The following is a 25663-nucleotide window of genomic DNA, read 5'->3' as shown; positions in this document are numbered from 1 at the left end:
GGGCGGCGGCGGGGGCGCTGCTGGGGCCCGGCGGGGCGGGGGGAGGGCGGCGCTGGGGCTTCCAGGCGCTGTCCCTGGTGCTGCTGCTGGGGCAGGGCGCGCTGCTGGACCTCTACCTGATCGCCGTCACCGACCTGTACTGGTGGCTGCTGCACGGCCCCCCCGGCGGCCGCGGGGCCGGGGGCCGCGGGGCCGGGGTCCCCCCCCGCGGCGGCGACTTCGCCTACGCGCACCTCGCCTGGCTCATCTACTCCATCGCCTTCACGCCCAAGGCGGCGCTGATCCTGGGCACCTCCATCCTGGAGCTGATCGAGCTGCGCCTGCCGCTGGGCACCACCGGCTTCCGCATCACCCTGGCGCTCTCCGCGCCGCTGCTGTACTGCCTGCTGCGGGCCATCGGCACCGAGGGCGCCGGGCAGCTGCTCCTGCCGCCGCAGCCGCCGCCGCAGCACCGCGCCGCCGCCGCCTTCCTCGCCACCTGCCTCGACCTGCTCGACAGCTTCTCCCTGCTGGAGCTGGTGTTGCAGCCCGGGCGGCCGGCTCCGCTGCCCGCCCCGCTGCGCTACCTGCTCATCGCCGTCTACTTCCTCTGCCTGGCCTCGCCGGTGCTGTGGCTGTACGAGCTCAGCGCCGCCCGCCCGCCCGGCGCCGCCCGCCTGGCCCTGCACCTCCTGCTGCCCGCCGGGCTGCTGGACGCGCCGCTGCTGGCGCTGCGCTGCCTCCTGCTCCTGCGCTACCAGCAGCCGCTGTCCCTCTTCATGCTGAAGAACCTCTTCTTCCTGACCTGCCGCGGCCTGGAGGCGCTGGAGACCTGCTGCCTCCTCCGCCCCGCCGCCGCCCCGCCGCCCGCCAAGTACGGCCCGGCCGCCGCCGCCCCCGCCGCCGCCCCGCTGGCCCACGGGCTCTCCGACGTGGACGTGGGGCCCCACGGGTACGTGAACGCCTTGGCGGTCACCGCCCAGGGCTGAGCCCCCCGGGCCCGCTCCCGGCAGAGTCTCTGTCTCTGCGTTCTGCTCAGGTTCCCTCTGCCGTGGCCGAGCAGGGGAAGGGGACGTGGGTTTCCCTGCCAGACTCTCGTTCCCCTCCTCCCTTCCCTATGGACAAATCCAGCAGCGGAAGCTCCGCACAAACCCGACTACCTGCAGGAGCCTACGGACGACACTTGTCCCCAGAAAATGCACCTGTCCTTCATGACAAGACTTCTTCTAGTGCTTCTGCATCTCCACTGTCTGGAGGGTCTCACTCTTCCCCCCCTCCCAGGACATTGTGTTGCTTTGTCACCGAAAAGGCTCAGTTTTTCCTTTTCATCCTCAAGAGGGACCAGTGCATTTTGTCCCCTCCTTTAAGAACTCCTGCTGACCACAGTAACGAGATGCAAGAGGAGCCTGACCAGCAGATATTGCCTCCAGGTACGGGAAGGACAGAAGGAAGCAGGCTTTGGTTTCCCTGGGTCTTGCAAAGCTGCTGCCTGTGTTTCCCAGGCCTTTGTGTACCAGCTAAGGAACCTCTGGAAGCACGCTGGCCACTTGGTCACTTCAAGCCCATGAGCCACCTTCTCCTAGCCAAAATGTCTACCTCTGTGCTTCAACCTTTTGCATCTTACATTGACTTCACATGCTAAAGAAACCAGTCTGGCATGGACACAAACCAGGGCTCAGGCCCCATTTCATAACCACCAAGACATTTATTTCTGGTGAGAACAGGGTTTACAGCAGCCTCCTGCTGGCATCCCCAGGTGCTGGGGCTCTCATTTCTCTGTGAATATGCATGTTTACGGGATCAGCGTTGGTTTTCTTTTACACGGAGCGTAGGGTCTTCCTTTATCCAGCCAGAAAGGCTGGAAAATTTCCTCCGGCCCCCTTCCACGCCTGCTTGAGAGAGCAGAGCTGGGGCTAAGCCTGCAAAGTGCCCCCTCTCTGAGAGCAGAGCAGAGGACGCTGGCACTGCTCGGGGTGGGCTCCATGCTCAGCGAACCAAACATTTCAGCACAGCAAGCAAAGTGCTGCAGGAGCCCTCGAGGCACAGGGGCTCTCCAGCTTTGGTGAAAGCCCACGTATCAGCATCCTGTCCTCTGTGTGCATGTGGTTTAGGGTAGGTGGGGAAAAATTGTTAGTAACCTCTCATAGGAACACAGTTTTCTTTGGTTTTAAAGCTCCATGAATGTTGGGTGGGGTTAAGGCCTGCTCTTCTGCCTGGCTGCCGCTGCTCCTGAAACCAGCCCCATGGAAGGAGGAGCACACAGACCACGTTCGGAGGAAGGACTTTGCCCCTCCCAGGCTTATATTTTGTTATCTGGGCAAGGCTGCAATAATTGTGAAGAACAACAGTTTCCTGCTGCAAGTTTTTTTTCTTTTTTTTTTTTTTTTTTTTTTTTTTTTTCAAGCTGTCCTGATGGGAAGGGGAAATAAAGCACAACCAACTGCTACCCACAGCAGGACTGCAGGTGCAGCCCAGACTTCTTCCGCACACACATTTATTCTTTCCTTCAGGGCTTGGGCTTCAGAGCCTCTGTCCCACCTTCCTTGTCACAGAGTGGGATCAACTGCCTGCTCCGGTGGACTGCTACAACAAAATGTTTACAGTCTGGTAACTCCCAGCTCCCAGAGGCAGAAAGTGGGGCTGCCATGGGGCTCTTCTCCCCCAGCTCTCGGTGGCTGATGGGTTTGGAGGGGCTGGAAAAGCCCCTAGAAAAGATGGGTCAATAGTGCAGTTCTGTTCAGAAGTGCAGCTAGGATGGGTGACTCGCTGCTCTCCTCATGCCAAATGGAGAGCTGGCAAAAGCTAGGCTTACCTTTCCCACCAGTGCTTTATTTTTAACCTGAGCCCTTACGTGGGCAGTTGTGTGAATTTTGGCCAGTGGCCTTTCTCTTCGGTAACTTCTTCTTGTCTGGACAATCTTGGTGCTGTGAGTGACTGTGATTGTAAAACTTGGTACTGTGAACTTTTCCTATGTGATGTGAAATGTGTTGAGGGGATGCTAAGTTCCTGGCCAAAGGAGGTGTAATTACAGGCGTATTATGCCTGTACAGATATTTGTTTCCTTGCACCTTCCTTTTTCAGCATTAAATAGATAGTAGAAGCTCAGAAATAATTTTTCAAGAGAGAATAAGGTGATACCTGGACCTAGGACTACTCCATTCTTCAGTCAAACAGCTGAAGGAAAAAAAAAAATCCCCAACCAACTTTGCAAAAAACAAGCTGAAGGAAAAAAAATATATTTTCATCATCAAATATGTTTGGCTGCTCCTATGGCCAAGTTCCCAATAGCACCAAAATGCTAATCCCTAATACACTGAAGCATAAGCATAGTTGAGACATCAAAAGAATCACAGCACAATTATTAATGAGTCTTACTTCAGTACCCCCTCCCAGCCCATAACAAAGTTGCTGTTTCAAAAGTGAGTGCCTTTTTCCAGTTAGGATGTTATTGAGAAAAATGGCATATTTGAAACTTATCTGGCCATGGCATATTTAACCCATTGGCAGTGAACTCACAGTTCAGATTTTTCCATGGATGAAAAGGTTGCCTGGGACACATAACCCTGCAAAATGACACTTGTGTTGCATAGAATTCCTTTGTAGAAAAAGTTGTTTGTGGTGCCATGGTTTCTAGGTTGTTAGGAAATGTGCTGTTTGGAGAGTGTTAAAGCTCCTGTAGTTGCCTACACAGAAGCCCCCTTGCAACTAAAAGGGCAGCTCTGCTGCTCCTGCAATTACTATGAAAAAAACACTTAAAGATCTTCTATGTCTTGTTTATAAACCTGCTCCTCCTCTTGAATTCCCTCCTCTTTGGTAACTGAGCTCTTGCTTCCACTTAAACCTTTCTGTTTGCAGAAGAGAGCTGGTGGTACCACAGAAGTGCAAACAATACCTCTCCTGATGCACCTTGCACAACTCCTGTACATTGTGCCAACATTAAATTACTGGTCCAGGTCAGTAACACTTTGCTGAACGAATTTGTGCCATACTAAGACACAGGTCCCTTGGGATTCTGTTACACAACTCCGTTATTTAGCATTTTACTGCTCTTTGTTTGCTATCCTGACAAAAGAGATGACTACTCCCAGGAGGGCAAATGGAAGTGAGAGATAAGGCCTGTGGCTGATGGACACTTGGCATCCCCCTGGCATTAATCAGAACTTGTATTTTTTAAAAAGCAAGATTGTTAAAATAAAATTAGAAACTTGTGACTGATTCTGTTCCTTTTTTCTCTCCTTTGATTCTTGCTGGGCTATTCAATTTTGTATTGAATAGGGACCAATAGATGTGTTAAAGTTACTTGTTTTCCTCATACTGGATTGCTCAAATAGTGTCTGGGTTTTCCCTTCGAACAAACTTTTTGTAAGTGAAAGCAAATTCTAAGAGCTGTAACACCAAGGGAGTTATTTGAGAAGGGAATGACTAAGGCAAGGAAATTCAGATGACACTTCTGAGCTTCCTATTTAAGTGATTTATAGGAATTTATACCACTTGAAAAAGACTCATGGGGGAAAAAAAAAATCAGATTTACATGTTAATTGCTGTAAGATAAAAGAAAATTTTAGAAGTGGGATCATCAGGATGGCAATTACTGACATAATCTGGGAAATGGGTTCTCACTGGAGAAGCACTGAGATCACAGCTGCCTCTTGCTTAGCTCCCGTTGGGTTAGACTGGATTCCTGTTGGAGCAGGAAGGCTCCCAGCCTGAAGTCTGGATCTCTGCAGGCACTGTCCCTTTGTTACTAAGCTGTCCTAAGAGTCCTGCATGGAAATTACAAACAATTCCTTTACCACCCCTTTTGAAGGGATGGAGGGATGCTTCCCATGGCTGCAGGCCCTCAGCTCTGTCCAGCTCATCTCCATACTGTGCTTTGCAGGAATATTTTGACATTCATGAGCTAGCTCAGTTCTGGCTCAGTTTTGCCTCAGATTTCTGTAACAAATACTAAGAACTTAACATAACATAAGGAGTTAGGCAGAATTGAGGACACAGAAGTATTTAAGTGAATATATCCAAAAAACTATTCTTCATTTTTAATTTAAGGAAAAAACCCCACAGGTTAGACACAAAGCTATAAAATACACACAATACAAAATAAATTGTAAGACAAAAGAACAGATTCTTTTCTGAGACATTAAATTTTAAAAAAGCTGAGATAAAAGATTTTTTGACAAGTAAACTTAGACGGATGGGAAGATGACAAAGGAGAAAGGCCTGGATGTATTTACATCTCACAGGTTGTTATCCAGTGGGCTGCAGAAACAGGGATAAGAAACAGGGTCAATGTCAGCCTCACCATCACTGCTCCTGGAAGATGAATCCCTTAGTCTGTTCAGTATTTCACTGTGGTTAACCTGAACTACCCATGCTTCAGCTTAAACCCACACAAGTACATCTCACAGTTGTTTTTGCTCAGCCTCCCTTAACTCAGATAAAATTTCCACTCTAAAACAGCATCTGCTGAGGCTACAGTTCTTCCTCCTCCAAAATAATCCTTTATTTCCTTGTGTGTCACTATCTATATCTTCAGTTCACATCTTCCTGGTGCAAACAGCACTGCAGCAGTGTGTCACAGAATACACCAGATTCCCCTGATTCTGTGATTCTGTATTCAGTCCCACATTTCTTAAAACCGTAAAAAAATCCCAAATTCCATTCCTTGGTCTGCTCTTTCCCCTGCACTGCTGCTGCCCTCTCCCAGTAGAAAGCCAGGAAGAGTTATGGAGACTCTCAATTTAAACATTTATCCCACTTATTCTCAGCTATTCCAGCTCTCTCCCAGTAGAGAGCCAGGAAGAGTTATGGAGACTCTCAATTTAAAACATTTATCCCACTTATTCTCAGCTTGATTTCTGAATGACCATGGAAATGCAGCTGCAAAAGAATGATGAGTGGGGGAAAAAAAAAATCTTTAGGCACATTTATCAACCACGTAGAGACAGCCCTAATCTAGCTGAAATTTAAGGCACACGTCTTTAATACACTATTTACAAGGAAATGTTCAAAATGTGTATTAAAATGGCAATGCAAATGTCACCATGTTATTTAAACCTATTTTCTAAACCATGCCTGTGACTTTTATCCAGTGCAATAGAATCAGCACAGCTGGAGGGCATTTTGAAGGCACGAGTGGATGAGCCACAGTAATTTTTCTGCCATCCATCAGTGAGAATTCAGTGTAATGCTTTTCCCCAAGGAACAGAATCACTGCCTGTTCTTTCACAGGGGTGGCCACTACTCCTGGCTTCTTTCCACAGAGACTGGAAGCAACATTCCACATCTGCTGGGCAGTGCTGCATCCCAGCAGCACAGGAAGGTCCCAGCACTAAGCCATTTGCAATACAAGGATGAGGAGAGTGCTGGAAATGCAGTCTCAGTACTACTCTGCATGGGACCACCTTCCATCCCTGTATTTCAAACAGGGCAGGTCCCAGGCAGAGCCTAACAGTCCTCCAAAGATTGGTCCATGTCCATCACCTCTGCTGGATAGCTCCAGCCAGAGAGCCTCTGGATGTCCTGGAAAAACAGCTGCTTCTGGAGGCTCTTCAGACTGCTCAAAACCTCTGGAGAGAGTTCATGGAAGCCCCCCTGTTGTTCCTGATCCTCCTCCTCCTCTTCCTCCTCCTCCAGAAGGTCCTCAGGAGGCAGAGGGGAGCACCTGGAGATGTAGCCCTGGTCTGACTGCACTGACTGTCTCTGGTCTTTGCACTGCTCCTCAAAGACCAGCTGGTGCTGCTTGTCAGCCTCCCCCTGGCAGAGATACGGCTCTGAAGGAATGACACTCTGCTGATAAAGGGGGTACATGAGTCCATTCAGATGGTCACTCAGGTCATCTGACAAGTTTGCAGGACTCTGGTGGTCAGCTACTGAAGCTTCAGAGCCATCGTGGAGGATGACGTTATTCCTCATTGGAAAGCTGGTCTCCAGAAGAGGAACTCCTTCCATACAGTCCTCATTGCTCAGCACATGGTGACTGAGTATATTTCTATCTTCCATGGAAGAGACTGGCTCCACTACCTGAACTAGAGGAACATCCAAAGGAAGGACCACAGTCTGGGAATTTGGATGCCCACATGGATTAAGCTGAGGCTGCAGCTTGCAGCCTGTACTTTCACCTTCGTGCATGTGGAGGTTGATGGCGTAACAGCAGCTGGGGTCAGGCTCACGTGGGTGCAGCTGGTGTTTCACAATTCCACCTGGCTCACTCAGCAGTGAATCCACCTGGCTCTCTCTGTTCAGGGAATGCAACTCCTCATCACTATCCAAACAGATGGTTTCACTCTCAAACCAGTCTGGGTGCTCAGTCTGCCAATTCTTGAACTTCTCTATGGCCTCTTTCAACTTCCTCCCACTGGGGGTATCGATGTAATTTTCAGCTGTGATTTCCTGGATTCGATGGATCCGCCCAGGTTCAAACTTCTCCAGATCCTGAATCCGAAAATAAACATCCTCAAACTTGTCCATCAGTTGGTATCTGGATGTGACATTGAACAGATCAGGTATATCTCTCTCACTACTTATTCCCTCGAAGTAGCAAACTATGTACATTCCAAAACAGGCTGGCTTCTTGAAATCTGGCAGGATCAGATTCAAGGCTGGGGTGAACAGGTCTCCCACTGGCTTTTGCTGATCTTGCTTGAGACACACGGGCTCGCTGCCGAGCATGGCCTGCCATTTGGCCTGGGTGCCCCGGGAGCACAAGATGATGATCTTTGAAGACAGCTCTTCCATTTCCTTCTTCTGCCGCGTGAGCCACGGTAAGGGCCCCAGCTCCGAGATGTGGTGGTCTTCCAGCAGATCCAAGGCCACAGCAGTGCCACAGACTGTCATCAGGAACTCAGCAAACTTCAGCACCACGTCCACGTAGAGCAGGTGATCAGCAGAGTACACAATCCAAACCTTCCGCAGCTTCAGGGGCGGCAGGGGCAGCTCGGTGTACGGTGCTGATGGAAGACAGAGAAATATTAATTCCAGCCACATTCCCCCAAATTGCAATGGTGTGAGTCAGCACTAATCAGCACAGGAGGGTATTAACAAAACTTTTAAGCTTTTATGCTGTTTTGGCAACGTATGTGGACAACATCTCATTTTGTAAATTTAATGTGAAAGTGCAGACACGGTGAAGCTGTGATTTATGAGAATGCCCAGATGATTCATCAACTTTCACCTCACAAAAACACTGCAGCAGCTTCAAGAGGTTTGCAAATATTGCTGTATTCTCTGGTGGAGAGCTCAGTGCATCCATCCCAAACCAATCTGCTGTTGTTATGGCCTAGATGATTACCAAAGCTTCTTCTCCTAGTACATCCTTGGCTGGCTCAAAAGTCTCCCCGCATTCCAAACCAATTATTTCCCATCTCACAAAAACAGCATTTCAAATTCCATATACAAAGCTTCTTTTAGCTAAACAGGAAGATCCTAAGGCTAGCTTTTAGTTCCAAGAAGCATCTCTAGAGTAGTTAGAGCCTACAAAAGCCCCTTCTGGGCAACTGTGTGAGACCTGCATGACAGGTGCTTGACAAAACCCAGAGGCATCTTACCAGCTTGCAAACCGTCGTGGTTGCATTTCCCTCGCCGGCGCTCTGCAAGAGAGATAGTCACTGTCAGTTCTGAAAGCAGGAAGTAAGATTAAATGCTTAAAATCACACCACCTTCCACAGATTAGGTTAAAAAAAAATATCTTTAACTGTGTAGGGAGATAAAGCTGTAAAGAGGGAGAAACCTAATAAAAAACCATGCTGAATGAATAAAGACTCCTCTACAGCCAGTTCTTGCTGTATTTTTCCTTTGAGAGGAGACAGTGCACTCAAAATGAGCTTTCACCATCTTCCCCAAATCCTGGAAGGCTCAAGTACAGAACCCCCAACTGTCCTGTGACCTCTTTTAGGTCACCTCCTGAGGCTTTTTAAGTATGTCTTTTTCTTAAGAAGCTTCTCTGAAGAGATGAATAAAGTGTCCCTAGCTGCACCTTATAGACGAATTTGATGCTAAGAAATTTTCCAAAAGATTACCAACTCTTCCTCTCATGTAAAAAGAAAACAAAACAAGCAGTGAGTTACACAGCTTCCCTGAGATAACTGCCTCATGGCTGCAGCACAGAAAACTAGGAGTTAGCCCTTAAGTACCCAATTTTCCAAGCTGCTTGATGTCAGTCTCTGTCCTGTGTTTTGTTTTTCACTTCCACTTCAATTGAAAAACCTTATCTAATCTCGCAACAGTACAAAATTAATTTTGCAGAGACTTTGGGGAACAGGGGGAAGACTACAGTGTGGACAAACAGGAAGCTCCTGTTCTGCAACACTCTTATGCAATGCAGAGGAAAAATAAGTGCAGCAATCTGCAGGAAACAAAGGGCTGAACTACGAAATTCCTCTTTCCCCTCATGAACACTGAAGTGCTATGAACATGGAGCATCAGAGAGGATAACCTCTGGAAGGCTTTACTTATCTAGTGGATGGTATAAGGGCATTGCAAGTCCTACAGTTTAAAACAGAAGATGTTTTCATAGGCATTATCTCAGTGGCAAGGCATCAGAGCAGCAAGGAACAAAACCACAACAGGAATAGGTACAGAAGGAGAAAAAAATATTCTTTAGCATAGGATTTTTTTTCTTCCTGGCTGATATAAGTCTCACCTGCTCGTTTTTTAGTCATACACAGCACAGCTGCTATGACTGACCCCACCAGCAACACAGAGATCCCAGTGATACACCAGTAGAGCCATATCATCATATCATCTGCAAAACAAAACCACTCCTCAGACACAGAGTTTCACCAAAGAGCAGAAGGTCCTTGAGCAGCAGAAGCCAAGGGAGGAGGACCCTGGCTTTGCTGAACAGACCAGTACTTTCCCCTTTGAATCCACAGGCACTTCTCCAAACCAATTCCTGCTTGCATGGTGGTGCTTACACCATAAACTTGCTCCACACAAAGAACCATATGTGCAGCACACTGCAAACACAGATCAAGAACCTTCCCCTAAATAGCAATGTTTATCCAGCTTTGACAGGCACGCCGCCCATGTCCTGCCTGCTCATGTAATCTAGGTTAGAAAAAAATTAAATATCACTATTTTGGGTCATGAATTTCAGTTTACAGGTGTTTTTCAATTTTTTTTTTTTCAGTCTTGGGCAAAAGATCCTTACAGGTGTTGCAGCCAAAAAAAAAGATGTCAAATCATTATGCACAAGTTCTCTTGACATTCATAAAAATGAATATATGCATGCTATTCTCTCCAAAAGCTGCTTTATATTATGCAAATTTTTTAACACTGAGCAAAGTGACAGAAAGTATTTTATATTAAGACTCTTCTTGTCAAAACTGCTTCTCAAAGAATTCTATGCAAGTGAAGTGTCTATCAAAAAAAAATTGCTCTTTAAGGTTCACACTGCATACAAATACTTGCCTCATTAAATCATGGTGAAGTCATTCTTAGCACAATTAATTCTGAACTCAAGTGTTACAAGGGGACTGCTAAAGAAATTTTAGACACCAGGCTCTCATCTCCATCAGAGAGATTTATTGCACATATTGATTATGATACCTGGCTGGGTGAGTCTGGTGGCTCAAAAAAGGGACCCTGAATAAAGAAGTCCCTGAATAATTAATTAACCCTTATGACCTAAACTCTCCATCTCTCACATGATGTTCCAGACCAAGAGCATTATTAGGCTCTGGGGTCTCCTTGCTCTTTGTTGGTTTGCTGTTTTGTTACCAAGTGGTTGCCAAGTGCTGATCTTCACATCCTCAGGTTTCAGTGGGAGCTTTGGTGGGTTCCCAATATGGTTGGTACAGTTCATGCACCATCTGTGTACCACTTGTGGGCTGTCCACTATTTTCAAATGACATAAAATTTTCAAGGACATTTCCTGCCCATTGGGTCATTTCCAGGGAGGATCATTTCTCATTCTCCACAACAGGGGAAGAGCAGCAAAAAAAGTTTCAGGGTATTGGAAGAATTTCTTACCCGATGGTTCTGTACCTGCAAAAAACAAGAGTTATGTTAAAAAGTCAGTTCTTAGCTGCAAAACAATGGGAATCTAATTTACAGAGAAGTGGTTCTCACTTGGAACTGGTTCACATGGGATGAAAGCAGAGTGTCTCAGACAGTCTGTGCCACAGTTTGCAAAGAATGGCTGAATCTGCAATTGAAAAGAATCCAGAAAACACAAGTTATTCTTAAAAGAAATTCTGTTCCCTGATTTACTTTCTCCCTGCCTCAATGTTCCTTGTATTTTAGGACAGAGACACAGAGTTCCCATTTCCCTTCAAAAACCAGATTAATCAAGAATTCTTACAGCACACATGACAAAGGCTGTGAGCTCCTGAGGTTGCACATGTGCCATTCTCACTCCCTTAATCTCTGATTTGGCAGCCCTGCACTAAGGAAAAGCCACTGACTAGGGAGAATACCTATATAAAAATTCTTACAGCCATAATATTCCCTGATGCAGGTAATTACAGATCAGCCAATCTCAGAACAAAACACTGTGAAAAAAACCCCTGACATTCCTAAGGTGCTCACTGCCTTGATTGTGAAGGAAGGACACAGGGACAACAGTGTGATCCCACCTGTACTTTGTATCTGCAGCAAGCTTTTATGTTCTTCTCGATTTTGATTGTGGCATTCACTTGCTGTTGTAGTCCATCCTGCAGAAATCAGATGCAAGTTATAAGGGAAGGAAGAATACTGAATGAAAGCAGGAAAAAAAAAAACGAAAAAGCTGTCATGAAAAAATGGAGTGGTCTAAAGAAGCAGAAGCTATTTTTTTCCTTTTGAACAAGAAGCCCACAGAGAGAACAGCATGGGTAAAGGATCTGGCCACCATCTCTGCACGTGCCCTGTGTGACAGACGTGGTAATGCAATTAAGACACTGCACAGGTAACAGGAAATAATTAGGGATGTACCTCGTACAGCTTAAAAGGAGTTAAACTTACAGTCTCTTAGTCTTCAGCTTTGTAATGTGTAAACATTAACAAGCTTCCTTGTTTAATTAAAAGCAACTGCCAACACTATTTCTGACACTAGAACAGGCAAGTAAGTAGCCCCTGCTGCCTGCTGTACACAATCAATATCATGATAAACTAATTATTCAAAGAGATTAGCAGATACAAACTCCAAAATGAGGTGCATTCCCTTCCACCAGGGAAATACTCACACAGCTGTCCCATCTGTGTCAGTCATAGTTTAAATATACCAGCGCATGCAGCACTAAGGGTTTTAAGTGTTAAGGAACAGAAAGATTAAGCAAACTGAATGCCAACATATCTGCCCTCACACAAGGAAGGGTGGAGAGTGATTCCAAATATTCAGGATTTCTACTCCCTCAAATGCCTGAAGGGAAACATTTTTTATATTGGTGCACAGTCTGGACACTTTGAGCTTCTCAGCAACACAGACTGCAAGACCTACAGAAACTGATTCTCAGCTTGAATGAAGCATCTGCTAGTAAATCAGTCATCCTTTATATAAAAAATTTAATTAACACCTTCCTGTGATCATCTTTGATAAAATACTTCAATGATTTATTGAAACTTTGCATCTCAATTTTGGTTAATTTGCTTAGTCTTAGCACCCCAGGCACTGGCTCGAAAAAGGTAATAAAGCCCAGACAATCAAATACAACATTTGACTTTGCAGGTGTTTATATGCTGCTTCATACACTATAAAACCTCTTTTTTGATCATTTTATCCACCAAATTCCTCTTTCCAAAGACAATTAAAAAAATAATCCCTTGAAAATTGTTCAAATGTCCTGGTGTAAAATACAACATCCTGATTTAGCAAGCGTTTAAGACGTTTGCCTAAATCTCCAGAGCAGGTATGACTTGGGAAGGGACCTACCTCAGTGAAATCCTGTGTGATCATTTTACACCTCTTGTCATTCAGGTAACTGGTCACGTGGATTTGGTACCGGGCTGGCTCCGTCCATGGGTGGAATCTCACGAGCAGAGTTGTATCATCCAGACTTTCACCCTGGATCCTGGGTTCCCACAAGCTGCCTGGAAGTAGGGCAGATATTCCCACGTTTCTCAACTGTCAAATATTCCAACAGAGTGCCCACATCTATGTGACTCAAAAATTTTTACCTGTCTTTATGCACGGGATGGTTCTTTTCATCAGAGAATCACTGCAGTCTGCAAGAAAGACCATCAGCAGCTAGTCAGAAACATTGTACTTCCATTTAGGAAAAAAACACATTTTTTTTTAGAAGTCAGAGGCCTAACCAAGCTCTCCTAAACGAGTAGACACCTTTGTTCTAAAGCAGTGGCAAAATTCTGTATGAGAACAGTACTGGTTTCCAGCATATAAACCAATCCCTACACTGATGTCATGTTGTGTTTGGCTCTTTTTCTTCTCAGAAGAGAGAAAATGAATGAGACTAAATACATACCACACTTAATAGCACAGCAACAATGTAACACTGGTGCAGAAAGGGTCACAATAGTGGAATTAAAACTTCATATTCATCACCCACCTTGTAATCACACCTCAGCAATAGATTCCTCCAAAGGCATTCTGACACAGAAAATCAGGAGACTGGAATCTTTCTTAATCCTAAAACACTCTTCCACATTTCTAATTCCCTTTATTTAGCAGATTGGCCCTGCTTTTTGGGACTTCCTTCAGAGTTAAATCCGGAGTTACATATTCAACATTTAGCAAAGTGGGATTTACAACTCTCAGCCTTAAATTATGTCTCTCCTCCAGGGTTTGGACAAAGGAAAAGTAACAACTCCCTGCTTAGACAGTTGAGATAAAACATTTCACATCTCAAATTTCCAACTTTCAAAGTTGGCAATTTAAACTTTACAAAGTTTATGAATTTACAGTGTCTCTGCAATTCATGTGTAAGCTCTAACCAGCAAAGCTCCCTGCAGCTGCTGAGCTTAACACCACACATTAGGTTTCTGAAGAACAGTAGAGGATAAAAGTCAGGAAGTTCTTTGTGTGAACAGGCAGAGGAAAGGCTAAGAGGGCTGAAAATGAAGTGCTCCCTCTTCTTTTCCAGCTCACATTGGCTGACACGCTCCACACTTTGCCATTTTATAACTATAAAGTCAGCTTGACAACTATAAGCAAGTTAAAAAAAAAGTTAAGAACCAGTTTTCAAGATTTGTATCAAGCACCAAATATTTATGAAGCAGTCAGTGCAACCAGAGGGATTGCAGATGCCCAGCAACCTTGGGGAACACAGTAAAAATTCTTTTAGTGATAGGAAAATTTTCACATCTACAAGAAAGGGTCAGGCACACAGCACTAACAAGTTTCTTGGTAAATTACACCTAACTGTGCCTTTGAAATTGAACTTCACATGTCTAAGATTTAGTACTAGAAGCCAAACTTCTGATTTGGAAATTCTGGCCTGTAATTCCAGCTGCCACAAGCAGAGAGGCAGCTCTGAAAGATTTTAAATTAAGTAAAAGCAGCAGTGATGTCAGGTCCACAAACCCCCACATTCCTAAACTCAAGGCCTAAGTGAACTAAATCACCTCTTACCAGGCATTGTGAGAGACGTGGACTTGCAATTGTAGTCTCCATTTACACCCAGTTTGGGCAGGTGATACACAGTCACTTGGTAAGTCTGGCCAGGTTCTACTTCAAAACGGTCAAAAGTGAAATTCCACTGAAAACAAAACACATCCACAAGGACTTTAAAGGACAATGTTGTTCTTTAAGCACTGAAATTAACAGCTGACTTGGCCCTGTTCCACTGTGTTCCCTCACCCCATGTAACCCTTTAACTGAAACTTGACCATGAAAAATTGGAACTCAAGTGTATTTAATATACCTGTCTCTTTATCCATCTCAATTCTTCTGTTTAGAATTAGTTTTTAATTGGGATCTTTGAGCTGATACAACAGTTTTATGCCAAATCATTGTGTGGAACTCCCACCAAACCACATTCTGAGCTGAGATTAGAATAAAATATGCGGTTTCAAGATGGAAATTTCAGTCTAGCATGAATTTTGTAGGACTTTGCAAGTGCTTACGCATTTAGAATTGCATTTATACATATGTAGTTCTGTACCTGGCCATTCCATATATATATTTTCAAATCTGTACTGTTTTCTGCATCAGCAATGCTGTGCAAATTCTGGGAGAGGCACTCTGGGAGAGTGGTATTTGTAAGTGGCAAGCCAACATGGCCAAATTCTGTGTGGTTAAGGAATGAATTCCTTATTGTTTATATTCCTTACTGTTGTGGATGCCCAGCACTTTTCTGATGAGTTTCCCAGAAGGAATGTAATCTGAATGACCACCCCCAAGGCTGGTGCTTTCCTCCACAACAAGAGAGTACAAGAAAGAAGTGGAAGCAATAGCAAGAGTTGAGTTTAAAAGCTATACAATGTCATGCTCTGTATGCAAGCAGAATGCAAGAACCCCTACAACTATTTGCTTTAAGCAACCTCCTGAGTGATAACACATGCCAGGCAACTAAAAGCAGCAATTCTTAAAACCTAAAGGATGGGCAGAGTGAAAAGAGAAATGGGAAAAGACAGCAGATCTCAAGTCTGACACAGACTCCAAGCAGTCTGTACTTTTTAATCAATAACCTTGCCGTAAAACAGCGAAAGCAGAAACAATTCCACGGACTAGAAAACGTAATTTGGAGCCCTCTGCACTCACCCGGCCTCCGTCTGGACGGACCTGAAGAGGCAAATTGTTCTGGAAGTCAAACTGGGCACAGATCTGCTGATTGCTGTTCACCTGCATGACGGCGAGCTCGGCCCCTTCCAGACAGCGGATGCTGGCTGCAGGGACAGAGGGACAAAGGCGTTCATCCTTCCCTCTCCCCTGCACACGGAGGGGCTGCAGCCCCCCGGAGAGCACCACTGTGCCTAGCCTTGCCACAGTCTAAGTGCTTTGAGGTGCTGAGCATCCCAACACAGACACAGAAAAGCGAGCATGCAGGGTTGACTAACAGCACTCTCAGCCTAAAGGCTGTCCTGCAAGGCAAAGCTACATCTGTGCAAAGGAGCAGAGGAGAAGGTGACTGCACACGCCCTGGCAGCTCCACAGATGTGGTACTGTGCTGAGCCCTCTCACAGCTGCCTCGTGCCAAAGTAAACATGCCTTTATTTTGGTACACACGGTCCCAGTGAGAGAGCTGACAAGCACAGGTGAGTTCACGGGGTTACCTGAGTCACACCTGCTGCTACACTACCACAGCTACAGACCATAACTCTACAGCCCTCACACACAGCCCCTGCAGAAGAAGAAATGAATGTGTTTAATTCTGTCTCAAAGCAGTGCAAAACCTTGGACAAGAGTATGCAAGGGAAGCATCATTTACAGACAAACAAAGATATTTGGGGAGTGAGAAAATGTGACTTATTGGTAGTCATTTACTCCAACAATGAGACAATTATTGCTTTACCAAGGCACACAAAGATGAGATTACACCCGCCAAACAAAATTAAGCAGCCAACCTCTCCAATTTCAAAGATCTGCTTTCATGACTTGAAGTCATAATTCTCCTCTCTATCTGTTGGAACTCTGGATGCTGAGAATTTTAAACTTTCTGTGCTTAAAGGCACAGACCCACAAGAGAACACTGCATTTGACCCAAGGCTGTGAAGGCTTCCAAAATTGATTGATAACACTGGGATTACAGGTGTGGAGTTGGCTAGAAGTGTGTGATATCATAAGGTGGAGAACTTTTGGGATTTTAGAATATAGAAATAAATATGAAGCAAGATGGAGGTTTTAGGGTGGAGGCAGGTTGTTCTTCTTTACCTTGTTCTTCCTTCTTCAGGGTTTGGGTGGCATTTTGTAATTGGGCAGAAAAGTCCACATTGGGGCTCTTTGGGATCAGTTACTGGGTTAAAAGGGAAAATAATCTAGGTGTCAGTTCTTAATTGGACAGTTTAGTCTTAAAAGACCTTGTAACAAGAGATTGTTGGCCATTTTGTGCCTTCTAATGAAAAGCTGCCCAGCTCACAGCTGTGAGACTGTTTTACTGACAAGAAATAATAAACACCTGAATCTGAACATGAAATTACCATCTCAAGTGCCTTCAACTGAGACCCAGAGAAACTGATATCTATCCTTACTAGATCACACCTTTTTCCTCTGCTCCACGCTCAAATTAAACAACCACCACTTACCATCCGTGGCCACTTTCCACTCTATCTGAAGCACAGGGACCAGTTTTCCGTCCTCCTTACGGAAAACATCAGAAGAAACGTGGAGACTGCTGGGAGCAGAGGGAGTCCAGGCAGTGACCTTCAGCCAGCTCGGCTCCATGCAAGTGCCTGTCCAGAAAATGACACCCACATTTAGACTGGGGGCTGAGGAAGCTCTGCTTAATTGCAATTATGATCTGCAGTTTGGGTCAGGTTTATTCTGAGGGGAAAACTGGGTGACAGGCTGCTTCCAGCTCAGAAAGAGAGTTTTCTGCATGGAAGTACTTTGTAAATTGCCTGTAATAATCTGAGTTTATTCTAGTAACTTCCACTTCCTCTTTTCCTTAAAATCTGTTAGCACTTGTCACAATCAGTGTAGTCAGGCTGAACAGGTCAAGTAAATTTATTCAGTATCTCCTTCAACCTTCTGCTGAAACAGACCTATGTTAGTGCTAATTTCCAGCCTTCCAGTGATAAGAAATCTGTCAGATACCCAGGGAAATCGTTCCAATAGTTAATTACCTTCCGATAGTTAATTACCTTGTTTAATTACCAAACTGCTTTTCCTCAAATTTGAATATACATCTGAATTCAGCTTCCAACAACTGCCTGTTATGCCTTGCCTAAATTAATGAGCTCCCTGGACAGAAAAATAAACTATGCTTGTCAACAGAGTGTTAGGGAGAACTGGTCCTGCAAAGTCATCAGAAAGTGGAATCAGGTATGACAGGCATCAGACAGACATGATCTTAGGCTTTTGTAAAACATTTGACTTCTCAAAGCATGTTAAAAATACCACATTCAGGCCCCTCTAAAGTACATTTCGGGTCTATTTTGATGGATATGTGGTGGAAACAGTGGAAAGTGGGCACTATCCCTTCAGTCAAACAATATGGCTTTAGGCTTAGGAGTAATTAGACAATGCTCAAATGCTCATTTTACAAAAAATATCTACAAAAACCCTGACAAGAATAAACTACCTTTCAGCAAAGAGTGTACTAAACACTAAAAAAAACCAATTTCCCCTAGAGCAGAAAAACATATCAAAAGCCATAAAAGAGAATTTAAACCAAATATTTAACTTAGGCAGCATTTTAATGGTGGTGCTGCATTTTGGCTTAGCTGTGTTGTCAAGCTGTATTCCAGTGGCTGTGTGCCAGTGGGAAATATCAGCCAACCTGATCCCACCCAAACCCCCTTCTGCCAAAGAAGTTTTAAATCTGGTTAGTTTCAGCATGGTCCTCCTCCCCCTGACCTGGCAAGCCAAACAAAAATACTGCAAAAAAATACTACTGGCTACAAAAGTACTCGTGTCAGTATGACACAGGGTTGGGCACTGAGGCAGGAATGAGCTTGCTTAGAACAAGGGCTGCAAGGAAAAGCCAAGGAGCTCTGCAGAGCTGCCTCCAGGTTCCAAATGGATAATTTCAGAACATTTTCCTTTTTTTTTAAAGAATATTTTTCACAACGTTACCCATAATTATATTAAGGTCTTACTCGTGTCAGTATGACACAGGGTTGGGCACTGAGGCAGGAATGAGCTTGCTTAGAACAAGGGCTCTGCAGAGGAAAAAGCCAAGGAGCTCTGCAGAGCTGCCTCCAGGTTCCAAATGGATAATTTCAGAACATTTTCCTTTTTTTTTTTTAAGAATATTTTTCACAACGTTACCCATAATTAATATATTAAGGTCCTTCTGATGCATGCCATTGCTAATACTTGGTCTCTTACACCCAATAATTTACATTAATTGCTCTCAACTGCACCCCTCTATGCCCCTTTTTAAATTCTAGTTCATACACTAATTTTTCATCAAGTACTATCACAATGGCTTGTAATTAACATTTACTGGCAAACTTGTCCTTCAATTCCCATTTCTTTAAAAACGGATGATCCCAGCTTTAAATAGAAACTAAACAAGTTGGGTTGGGTTTTACTCAGGCCACTGCCTACCCCCAAACTCTGTCCCAAAAAAGACAGAAGTTTCCATTCCTCTTCTAGTTGGAGCTTATAATGGATCAAACTGGAAACTCACAAAGCAGGGCATGATAGCAGTGAGTCCCTTTACAGCTCTCTGATTCTAGCAGGAAAAACATGCAGTATGAACCCAGTTAAAAAAAGAAAATAAAAAAAATAGAAAATAAAAAAGCATGATCTGATGAGAAAACTGCAACAAAGAAAAAAATTACTTACTATTTCTTACCAGACAGTTTAAATCCTGTGGGGGAAAGAAACAAGAATATTACTCTCAGAATAAAATTAACAGCAAATTGCTTCTGCTCAGTGCTGGGAGAGGGGCAGGAAAAAACACTTCAGTGACGCACACAAATTGGAAAAATTAACCATGATGGAAACACTGGACTGAGCTGTTAATCAAAAAACCAAAGACACAGGGCAGGAAACCTGGGCACAATTTATGTGACATCTCTGAGATCATCCAGTCCAACCTATGACCAAACACTGCTGTGTTCAGGAAAGAAAAATTCATCAGAATTAGACACTTTCTTATTAAGAAAAAAGACATCCTGATCGTAAAGAAGCAACCAGAAGCTTTGTGGGCTCTGCCTGCCTTCTCCCAGTGATGTTTTGTTTACACTGGAAGCCCCACGGTCAGCAGGGAGAAGCGTGTCAGCTTGCTTGGTTAGTGTGATGAAAATCCCAGTGAGAAGGAAGCCTGAGGTTGTCACTGACATGGTAAATCAAGAGGAGGGCTAGGTTTGCTCTCACTCATTTCCCATGACAAATAAAGCTGGATATTATCGGCAACCATTGCCATCATATAATTAATTTCAGTGGAACAGGGAGGGCAGCTGGGTTTTTAAACTCTCTACAACTTCCTAAGGTCAACTGCAAGTGTATTTGAGGTTTAGTGTCCAAAGGCATATTTACATTTTTGGGGAAGGGTGCTTGAACAAGCCAGCTGTGCCTCTTTGGTAATGAAAATACCTCAGAGATCAATGCTCACAATTCACCTCACGTATCTGTTCCTTGGAAGCAAAGTAGGAAGATTTGGCATTAAGCTCCTCATGCTTATATAAAGAATAAAACCTGAAAAATCTCTTCCAGACTTTTGCTACACAAGTCACAACAATACACACAGGTATAAATCCAGCCTTCAGGCATCCTTCACAAGAAACATATCCACACTCCAGTTACTGTACCACAAATGCAGCCAAGATAGGGTATCTTGAAACACAGCACTTGCAACCTAAATCCTTCACTAATGGGAAAAAAAAAAAAAAAGGAATGAAAAGCAAAGAAGCAAATGCTGATGAAACCAAACCTAAACAGGCTAACTACAATCACTGAAAAAGAGAAAAATAAAATTTGTGAATACCTGTATGAAAGAATGGATTAAGCTATGAAAAAAATTAGTCCTAACATTTCAGACCCTTATCAGACTTTTTAAAGGTAAATTACATGGCCTGACAAAGCCCCTTACATAAAAAGGTGCAGTGCTTTTATCTGAGATGGAGTTAATTTTCTTCACAGCAACTGCTACGGTCTTTCCACTGAGGGCAAAGAGTGAGTGGCTGCTCTGGGATGAACCCTCAAGAGGAAACAAAAATAACTGGCAGCTAACCATAGGGATTTTTAATAATGTAATGATTTCTGTTAAAGCCTATCACTTAATATTCAGTCATTTTGTCCTTGTTCTGTTGCAGTCATCAGTAATTATTGTACGTGGCACCACAACAAAGCCTTATAAAAAGTATAAGGCATTATTAGCCTGAAGAGCAGCAACATCTGCTTTCATTTGAGTGCTGGGGCTCTGCGTCACAGCTGACAACGCAAGCCAGGAAATGCTGCCTTTCCCCTTTTTTGTTTAATGATCAATATGAACATTGATCCAGCACAGTGCACAAAGGGATCCTCTCTTCCTCCAGGTCTTTTATCCCAGGTGAAGCGTTCACAAGGATGTTCCCAGCTTTGATGAGGCTGTTGTGCTCTTTCTGACATTTATTAAAAACTCCAGAGCTCAATGAGGAGCCATCTGTCTGTTGATGAGGATGCAGAATTGACACTTGGTAATTAAAGCCTCTCTTATCTTTTCAACACTGGGTTACTATGGGGAAAAACAACACTATTTTATCTGGTATTTTATCACCAACAGTATTTTATCACCTTTCCCCTTGTAGTTTTCAAGGCACTACCTACACATGTGTTTTTCCAACCCTGCACCAACCTGTTTACCTGCTGTGCCAGCAACTTTTTTTTATGTGCAGCTGACTATACTGAAATGTTTTAAGCTGCCATCAGTTAGTCAAGCACTTAGCAGGTTTGCACAAGAAGAGGGGAAGGATTCTCCCACCACAAGGCACCAATTAAGTTCTGGATCCTCTCCCTTCCCAGTCCCCAAAGCACTACAGGGATGACAGAAGAGCTAAAATGCTTCTAAGAACAACTCATCCACACAGGATGTCCTCACTATTGGCATAAGGAAGCAAAGATAAGCAAAGATAAAGTCACACTGCAGGCAGAGGTATAAGAAGCTCAAGGAAAGGCAAGTCCTAGAAAGCACTTGCCATGAAAAAGCAGATCCTTTTTGCAGAGTACCCAGGTGAACGGGTCTGGGCATAGCTGAGGGCACGCTTTTATACCAAAATGTGTAACTCCAGACAATGACATTCAAAAGCCAGGAAGCAATCAGAGCCAAAGACCAGTTTGGTTTGCAGCACAGTAAGTTAACCACTGTCAGATCTGCACTGGCTCCCTCCTCAGCATCTGAGGAAATACTTGTTGGTTTTTCCTTGTAAAGGTCCAACCAACACAAAACCTGATGCACTGGCTCATCCAGAGTACATTAACAAAGCTCTGGACAGCAGAAATATTTAACCTAGTTTCCCTACTTGAGTGTGCTGGTTTTGGCTGGAATAGAGTTCATTTCCTTCCCAGTAGCTGGTAGGGGACAGTCTTTTGGATTTGGGCTGGAAACAGTGTTGAATACAGGGCTTGCACAGGCCATTTCTGCTTCCCTAACACCTCTGCCACCAGAAGGCTGGGATGCAGGAATCAGGAGTGGACACAGCTGGGATTGCTGACCCCAGCTATCCACAGGGACACCGTAAGGCATCAAACTCAGCATACAAAGCTGGGGGAAGAAAGATGAAGAGGGGGATGCTCGGAGTGATGGTGTCTGTCTTCAGGAGTCTTTGTTCCGCATGATGGATCCCTGCTGTCCTGGAGGCAGCTGAACACCTGCCTGCCCAGGGGAAGTGGTGAAAAACAACTCCTTGTTTTCCTTTGCTTGTATGCCTGGCTTTTGCTTTACTTATTAAATGGTCTTTATCTCAACCCACACTTTTTCTCACTTTCACCTTTCTGATTCTCTCCCCCATCCCGTGGTGGGGATGTGAGAGAGCGGCTGTGCAGGGCTTGCTTGCCAGATGAGCTTCAACCAGGGCTGACAAGCAAAGCTGCAGACATGGGAGGCATAAATAAGAGAAGGAGATGATTCTGAGGTGATGCTGCAACTATTCTCAGCAGGACAGGCACAGTCAACCCTTCCTGTTAACATGCTGTATTTTCACAAAAAGGTAAGCAACTGTTTCACTCTTTTAAAATTACTTTTGTTTTGCTTTTGACATAAAATAGACCATATGCTGTAGAGAGTAAGAATCTGAATGAAATAAACCTGGGAAACTGATTAACAGCACCATCCCATAACAATTCAATTAAAATAATGGGAGGCGAAGATTTCCCAGCAGGATGCTGTGGCAACTAGAAAGAAACCACTGTGAGCCAGGCAAGTGTCCAGTTTTCCTTTAAGGAGTGGCTGCTGAATGGGAAGGGCTCCAGCTTTCCAAAATTTGCCTTTCACCTTTGAACCATTCTATGTAACTTCTGAGGATTGGATGATTTGAAGTTTACTGCAGCTTCCCTTTTCTAACCCCTTAGCAAAAAGCAGCAGAGATCAACACGTGAACACATTACAGGAATAAATGCTGAAGGATGATTTGTTTAAGGCTTGTAGGAAACCAGTATCTTTTACAAAATTGTTTTAATTTTTAAAGCGTTTTTCTCTACAGTTTCTAACTTTTTATCTTGCCCTCATATCAATTCTCAGCAAAATCAAATCCAAATTCAAAAGTTAAAATTTCTTCAAAACAATCAGTTCTAAAGTTATCTTTATAATATTTTCATAGTTTTGATCAGTAACCCTTTTTATGCTGAAGTTCAATAGCTTTGATCATGAATCCTTTTCACGACAAGGAGTCCAGAAATATTTCAACAGCACTCAGTGTGATCATGGGTTGTGTTAACATCCTACACAGCAGAAAGATGCCACAGAGGGGAATGACAGAGGTCAGTCAACAGCAAGGGCAAAATTAACACATTTGCAAAGGAGACCAGGAAAAAGTTGTCCTCACATGCACCACCACGGCTCATCTTCATGAGAGATGTTACATCAATTCTTCTCCAGAGACTTCCAGTGAAGCAAGCTGGCAGGATAAATTTCAGAGACGACACTACAGCTATCCAGCCCCACAAAGACAGCAGGGTTATAACCACTGGCACTATAACCCAGGCATGCCATGTCCCAAAACAGCTACGGCACAACTGAACACAGTGATTTAACACTTGATGGTGAAAAAGCAGATGGGTATTTAAGCTGTGGGATGTTTTTCCCCTGCACGTAGGAAAAAAGCCCCTGCAGATGACATGTAGAACAATAACTACTGATAAGAGCTGGATTTGCAGCTGTGCTATTCAGCCCTACAGCTGTGGCGAATAAAGCCCATTAAGTGCATTTTCTGACATTTTAATAAGATGAGCTGTTGACAAGCACTTAGTTTTCCTTTCAGGTGTCTATTGATACTGATGTGACCCTTTCCCTCCACCACTTCACCCCCCAAGCAGCCTCTGCCACACCAGGGTTTTGCTGAGGAAGCTGCCCTGGCTCAGCCTGACCTGCTCCAGAGCTCAGCAACAGCAGCTTGAGCACGGTGGGCTAGACAAAGGAAGAGGGTCTCACCCACCCCGCTCAGCTGCAGCCCTGCTGTTGAACCGCACCACAGCCACACGCTGGGAGGGTTACCAAATCGCCCTCTGAAAACAGCACAGCCCGCAGAAAGGGAAGGGGGAACCGCTTCCAACTGTCACGGATTCAGTTGATGGGGCTTTTTCCTACATGAGTCAGCAGCTTCAAAACTGCTCAGAGAGGCTGCTCCTGGGCTCAAGCAGACTCCTTTTTCTTAAGTCTATCTGCACTTTGGATATTGGCTTTTTGACAGAAAGGGCCAACACAGCAGCACTTGCACACAGCATGTGGCAGCCCAGCATTCATGCACACTCTGTGTGCACACCAGAGCGCAGGGCAACACAGCTCCTCTGTGAAAGCTGGGGATGTTCTGGTGAGCCCCTCACACAGTTACTGCGGTCACATTTCCTAAAACAAGAGGGACAGACAGCAAGACAAAGTCAGTCAGAGCCCAACCATCCAAGGACTTGCAGAGACTTTAATATATGACTGTCAAGCTCTGTGACTAACAGGGCTTGGGATATCATGGTTATGAGAGATGTCTAAGCAATATTGTAATTTTCCATTTGCCAAAGTTTATGTTTTGTAACTCTACAATGTCCAGCCTAAAACTGCAGAACTGGTCTGTTTTCTTGGGGTCTCTTTAAACAGGAGAGGAGGCAGCAGAGCAGAGGTCTGGTAAAACATGGGTAAGGATATAGTCGAACATTAGGAGAAGTGTCAGACTAGACAAAAGACAGGAAATGTGTACAGGAAAAGATTATAGAAGCTTTCACCCCAAAGGACACATTTTGTTTTACATTTAGTATAGCTGTATCTGACTGTCTGCCTTTTTCAGACTGCTGAAAGTGCACCATGGCAAATAAAGCCGTCCAGCTTAGACGACAACTGCCCATTTTCCTGTCTCACTGCTATTGTTAACAGAATTAAAAAGCAAAAGCAGATCTCCCTCCTACACGCTCCTAGTAGGTATCTGAAACAAACAAACAAAAAACCACGCCAGAACAAAACAAAAACAACAAAAAAGCGACCAACAAAACAAATCCAGAACAATCCTCAAAAACCACCAGAGCGAGTGACCAGCTAGGAGTTCATACTCGAAGTTCGCTCAGGTTGCTTGGTTCACTTTTTACAGCGCCACTGCATCGGCAGCTCCTGCCTGGCTGGTTTCCCAGGGCGAAAACCAACCAAAATCCGTTCAAAAACCTCGGCCACATATAATGCTTAATTCCCTAAAACCCCCCTCATCTACAAGGAACTGGTTAAAACTTTTAGGACATTGGGCAACGTCAGCTCTTAGCAAAGACTCACATCCTGCTCGGGGACTGCGGGCGCTTCCAGCGCGGCTCAGCCCCGGCCCCTCGGAGCTGCCGGTGGCCGGGGCAACCCAGCGAGGTGTGCGGGGCTCCCCGGGACAGCGACACCGCCCGGGACAGCGGCACCGCCCGGCCCCGCGCCCCACAGCGGGGCGGCCGCTCCCCGTCCCACCATCGCGGCTCCCCGCGCCCGCCCGGGCCCGGCGCTCCCGGCGCCGCTTACCGGCTGTGAGCAGGTGAAGGGCGGCGCGGCGT

The 25663-nt window shown here is 44.8% G+C and overlaps 2 protein-coding genes across 3 annotated transcripts in view; one reads left to right on the top strand and one right to left on the bottom strand.

Annotated features, from left to right (window-relative positions):
• TMEM121B (transmembrane protein 121B) overlaps positions 1-968 on the top strand; it is a 1408-nt gene extending 440 nt beyond the window's left edge. The window contains exon 2 of the mRNA XM_041398883.1: positions 46-968. Coding sequence (XP_041254817.1) covers positions 46-968 — 923 coding nt within the window. The remainder of the gene's footprint in view (positions 1-45) is intronic.
• Positions 969-5832: 4864 nt separating this feature from the next.
• On the bottom strand, positions 5833-25657 carry IL17RA (interleukin 17 receptor A). 2 transcript variants are annotated; one of them, XM_041398856.1, is made up of 13 exons: positions 25632-25657; positions 19304-19328; positions 17095-17241; positions 15614-15738; positions 14483-14609; positions 13072-13119; positions 12827-12984; positions 11553-11630; positions 11047-11122; positions 10948-10962; positions 9617-9718; positions 8523-8564; positions 5833-7925 (listed from the first exon to the last, which is right to left on the bottom strand). In XM_041398856.1, exons 3-13 carry the CDS (start codon positions 17231-17233, stop codon positions 6424-6426), a joined length of 2412 nt encoding a protein of 803 aa, XP_041254790.1. In that variant the 5' UTR covers positions 17234-17241; positions 19304-19328; positions 25632-25657; the 3' UTR covers positions 5833-6423. The 2 variants fall into 2 exon arrangements, with proteins under 2 accessions (XP_041254790.1, XP_041254792.1); XM_041398858.1 differs by lacking the exons at positions 17095-17241; positions 19304-19328; positions 25632-25657 and having other exon boundaries at positions 14483-14635; positions 15614-15719.
• Positions 25658-25663: the final 6 nt, after the last annotated feature.

The sequence above is a fragment of the Onychostruthus taczanowskii genome, unplaced genomic scaffold (assembly GCF_017590055.1).
Source record: "Onychostruthus taczanowskii isolate IOZ18803 unplaced genomic scaffold, ASM1759005v1 scaffold15, whole genome shotgun sequence".
In the NCBI taxonomy this organism is placed as follows: Eukaryota; Metazoa; Chordata; class Aves; order Passeriformes; family Passeridae; genus Onychostruthus; species Onychostruthus taczanowskii.
The sequence above is the reverse complement of the archived record's forward strand: the minus strand, read 5'-3'. Positions and strand labels throughout refer to the sequence as shown.

What these genes read in the sequence shown, in the direction of transcription:
- IL17RA (XM_041398856.1), bottom strand. Translation starts at nt 17,233, where the DNA reads ATGGAGCCGAGCTGGCTGAAGGTCACTGCCTGGACTCCCTCTGCTCCC. An exon ending in GTGGAAAGTGGCCACGGATG is followed by an intron (nt 15,739 to 17,094) that starts GTAAGTGGTGGT and finishes CTGTCCCTGCAG; the next exon opens with CCAGCATCCGCTGTCTGGAA. An exon ending in TATGACTAAAAAACGAGCAG is followed by an intron (nt 8,565 to 9,616) that starts GTGAGACTTATA and finishes TCTCTCTTGCAG; the next exon opens with AGCGCCGGCGAGGGAAATGC.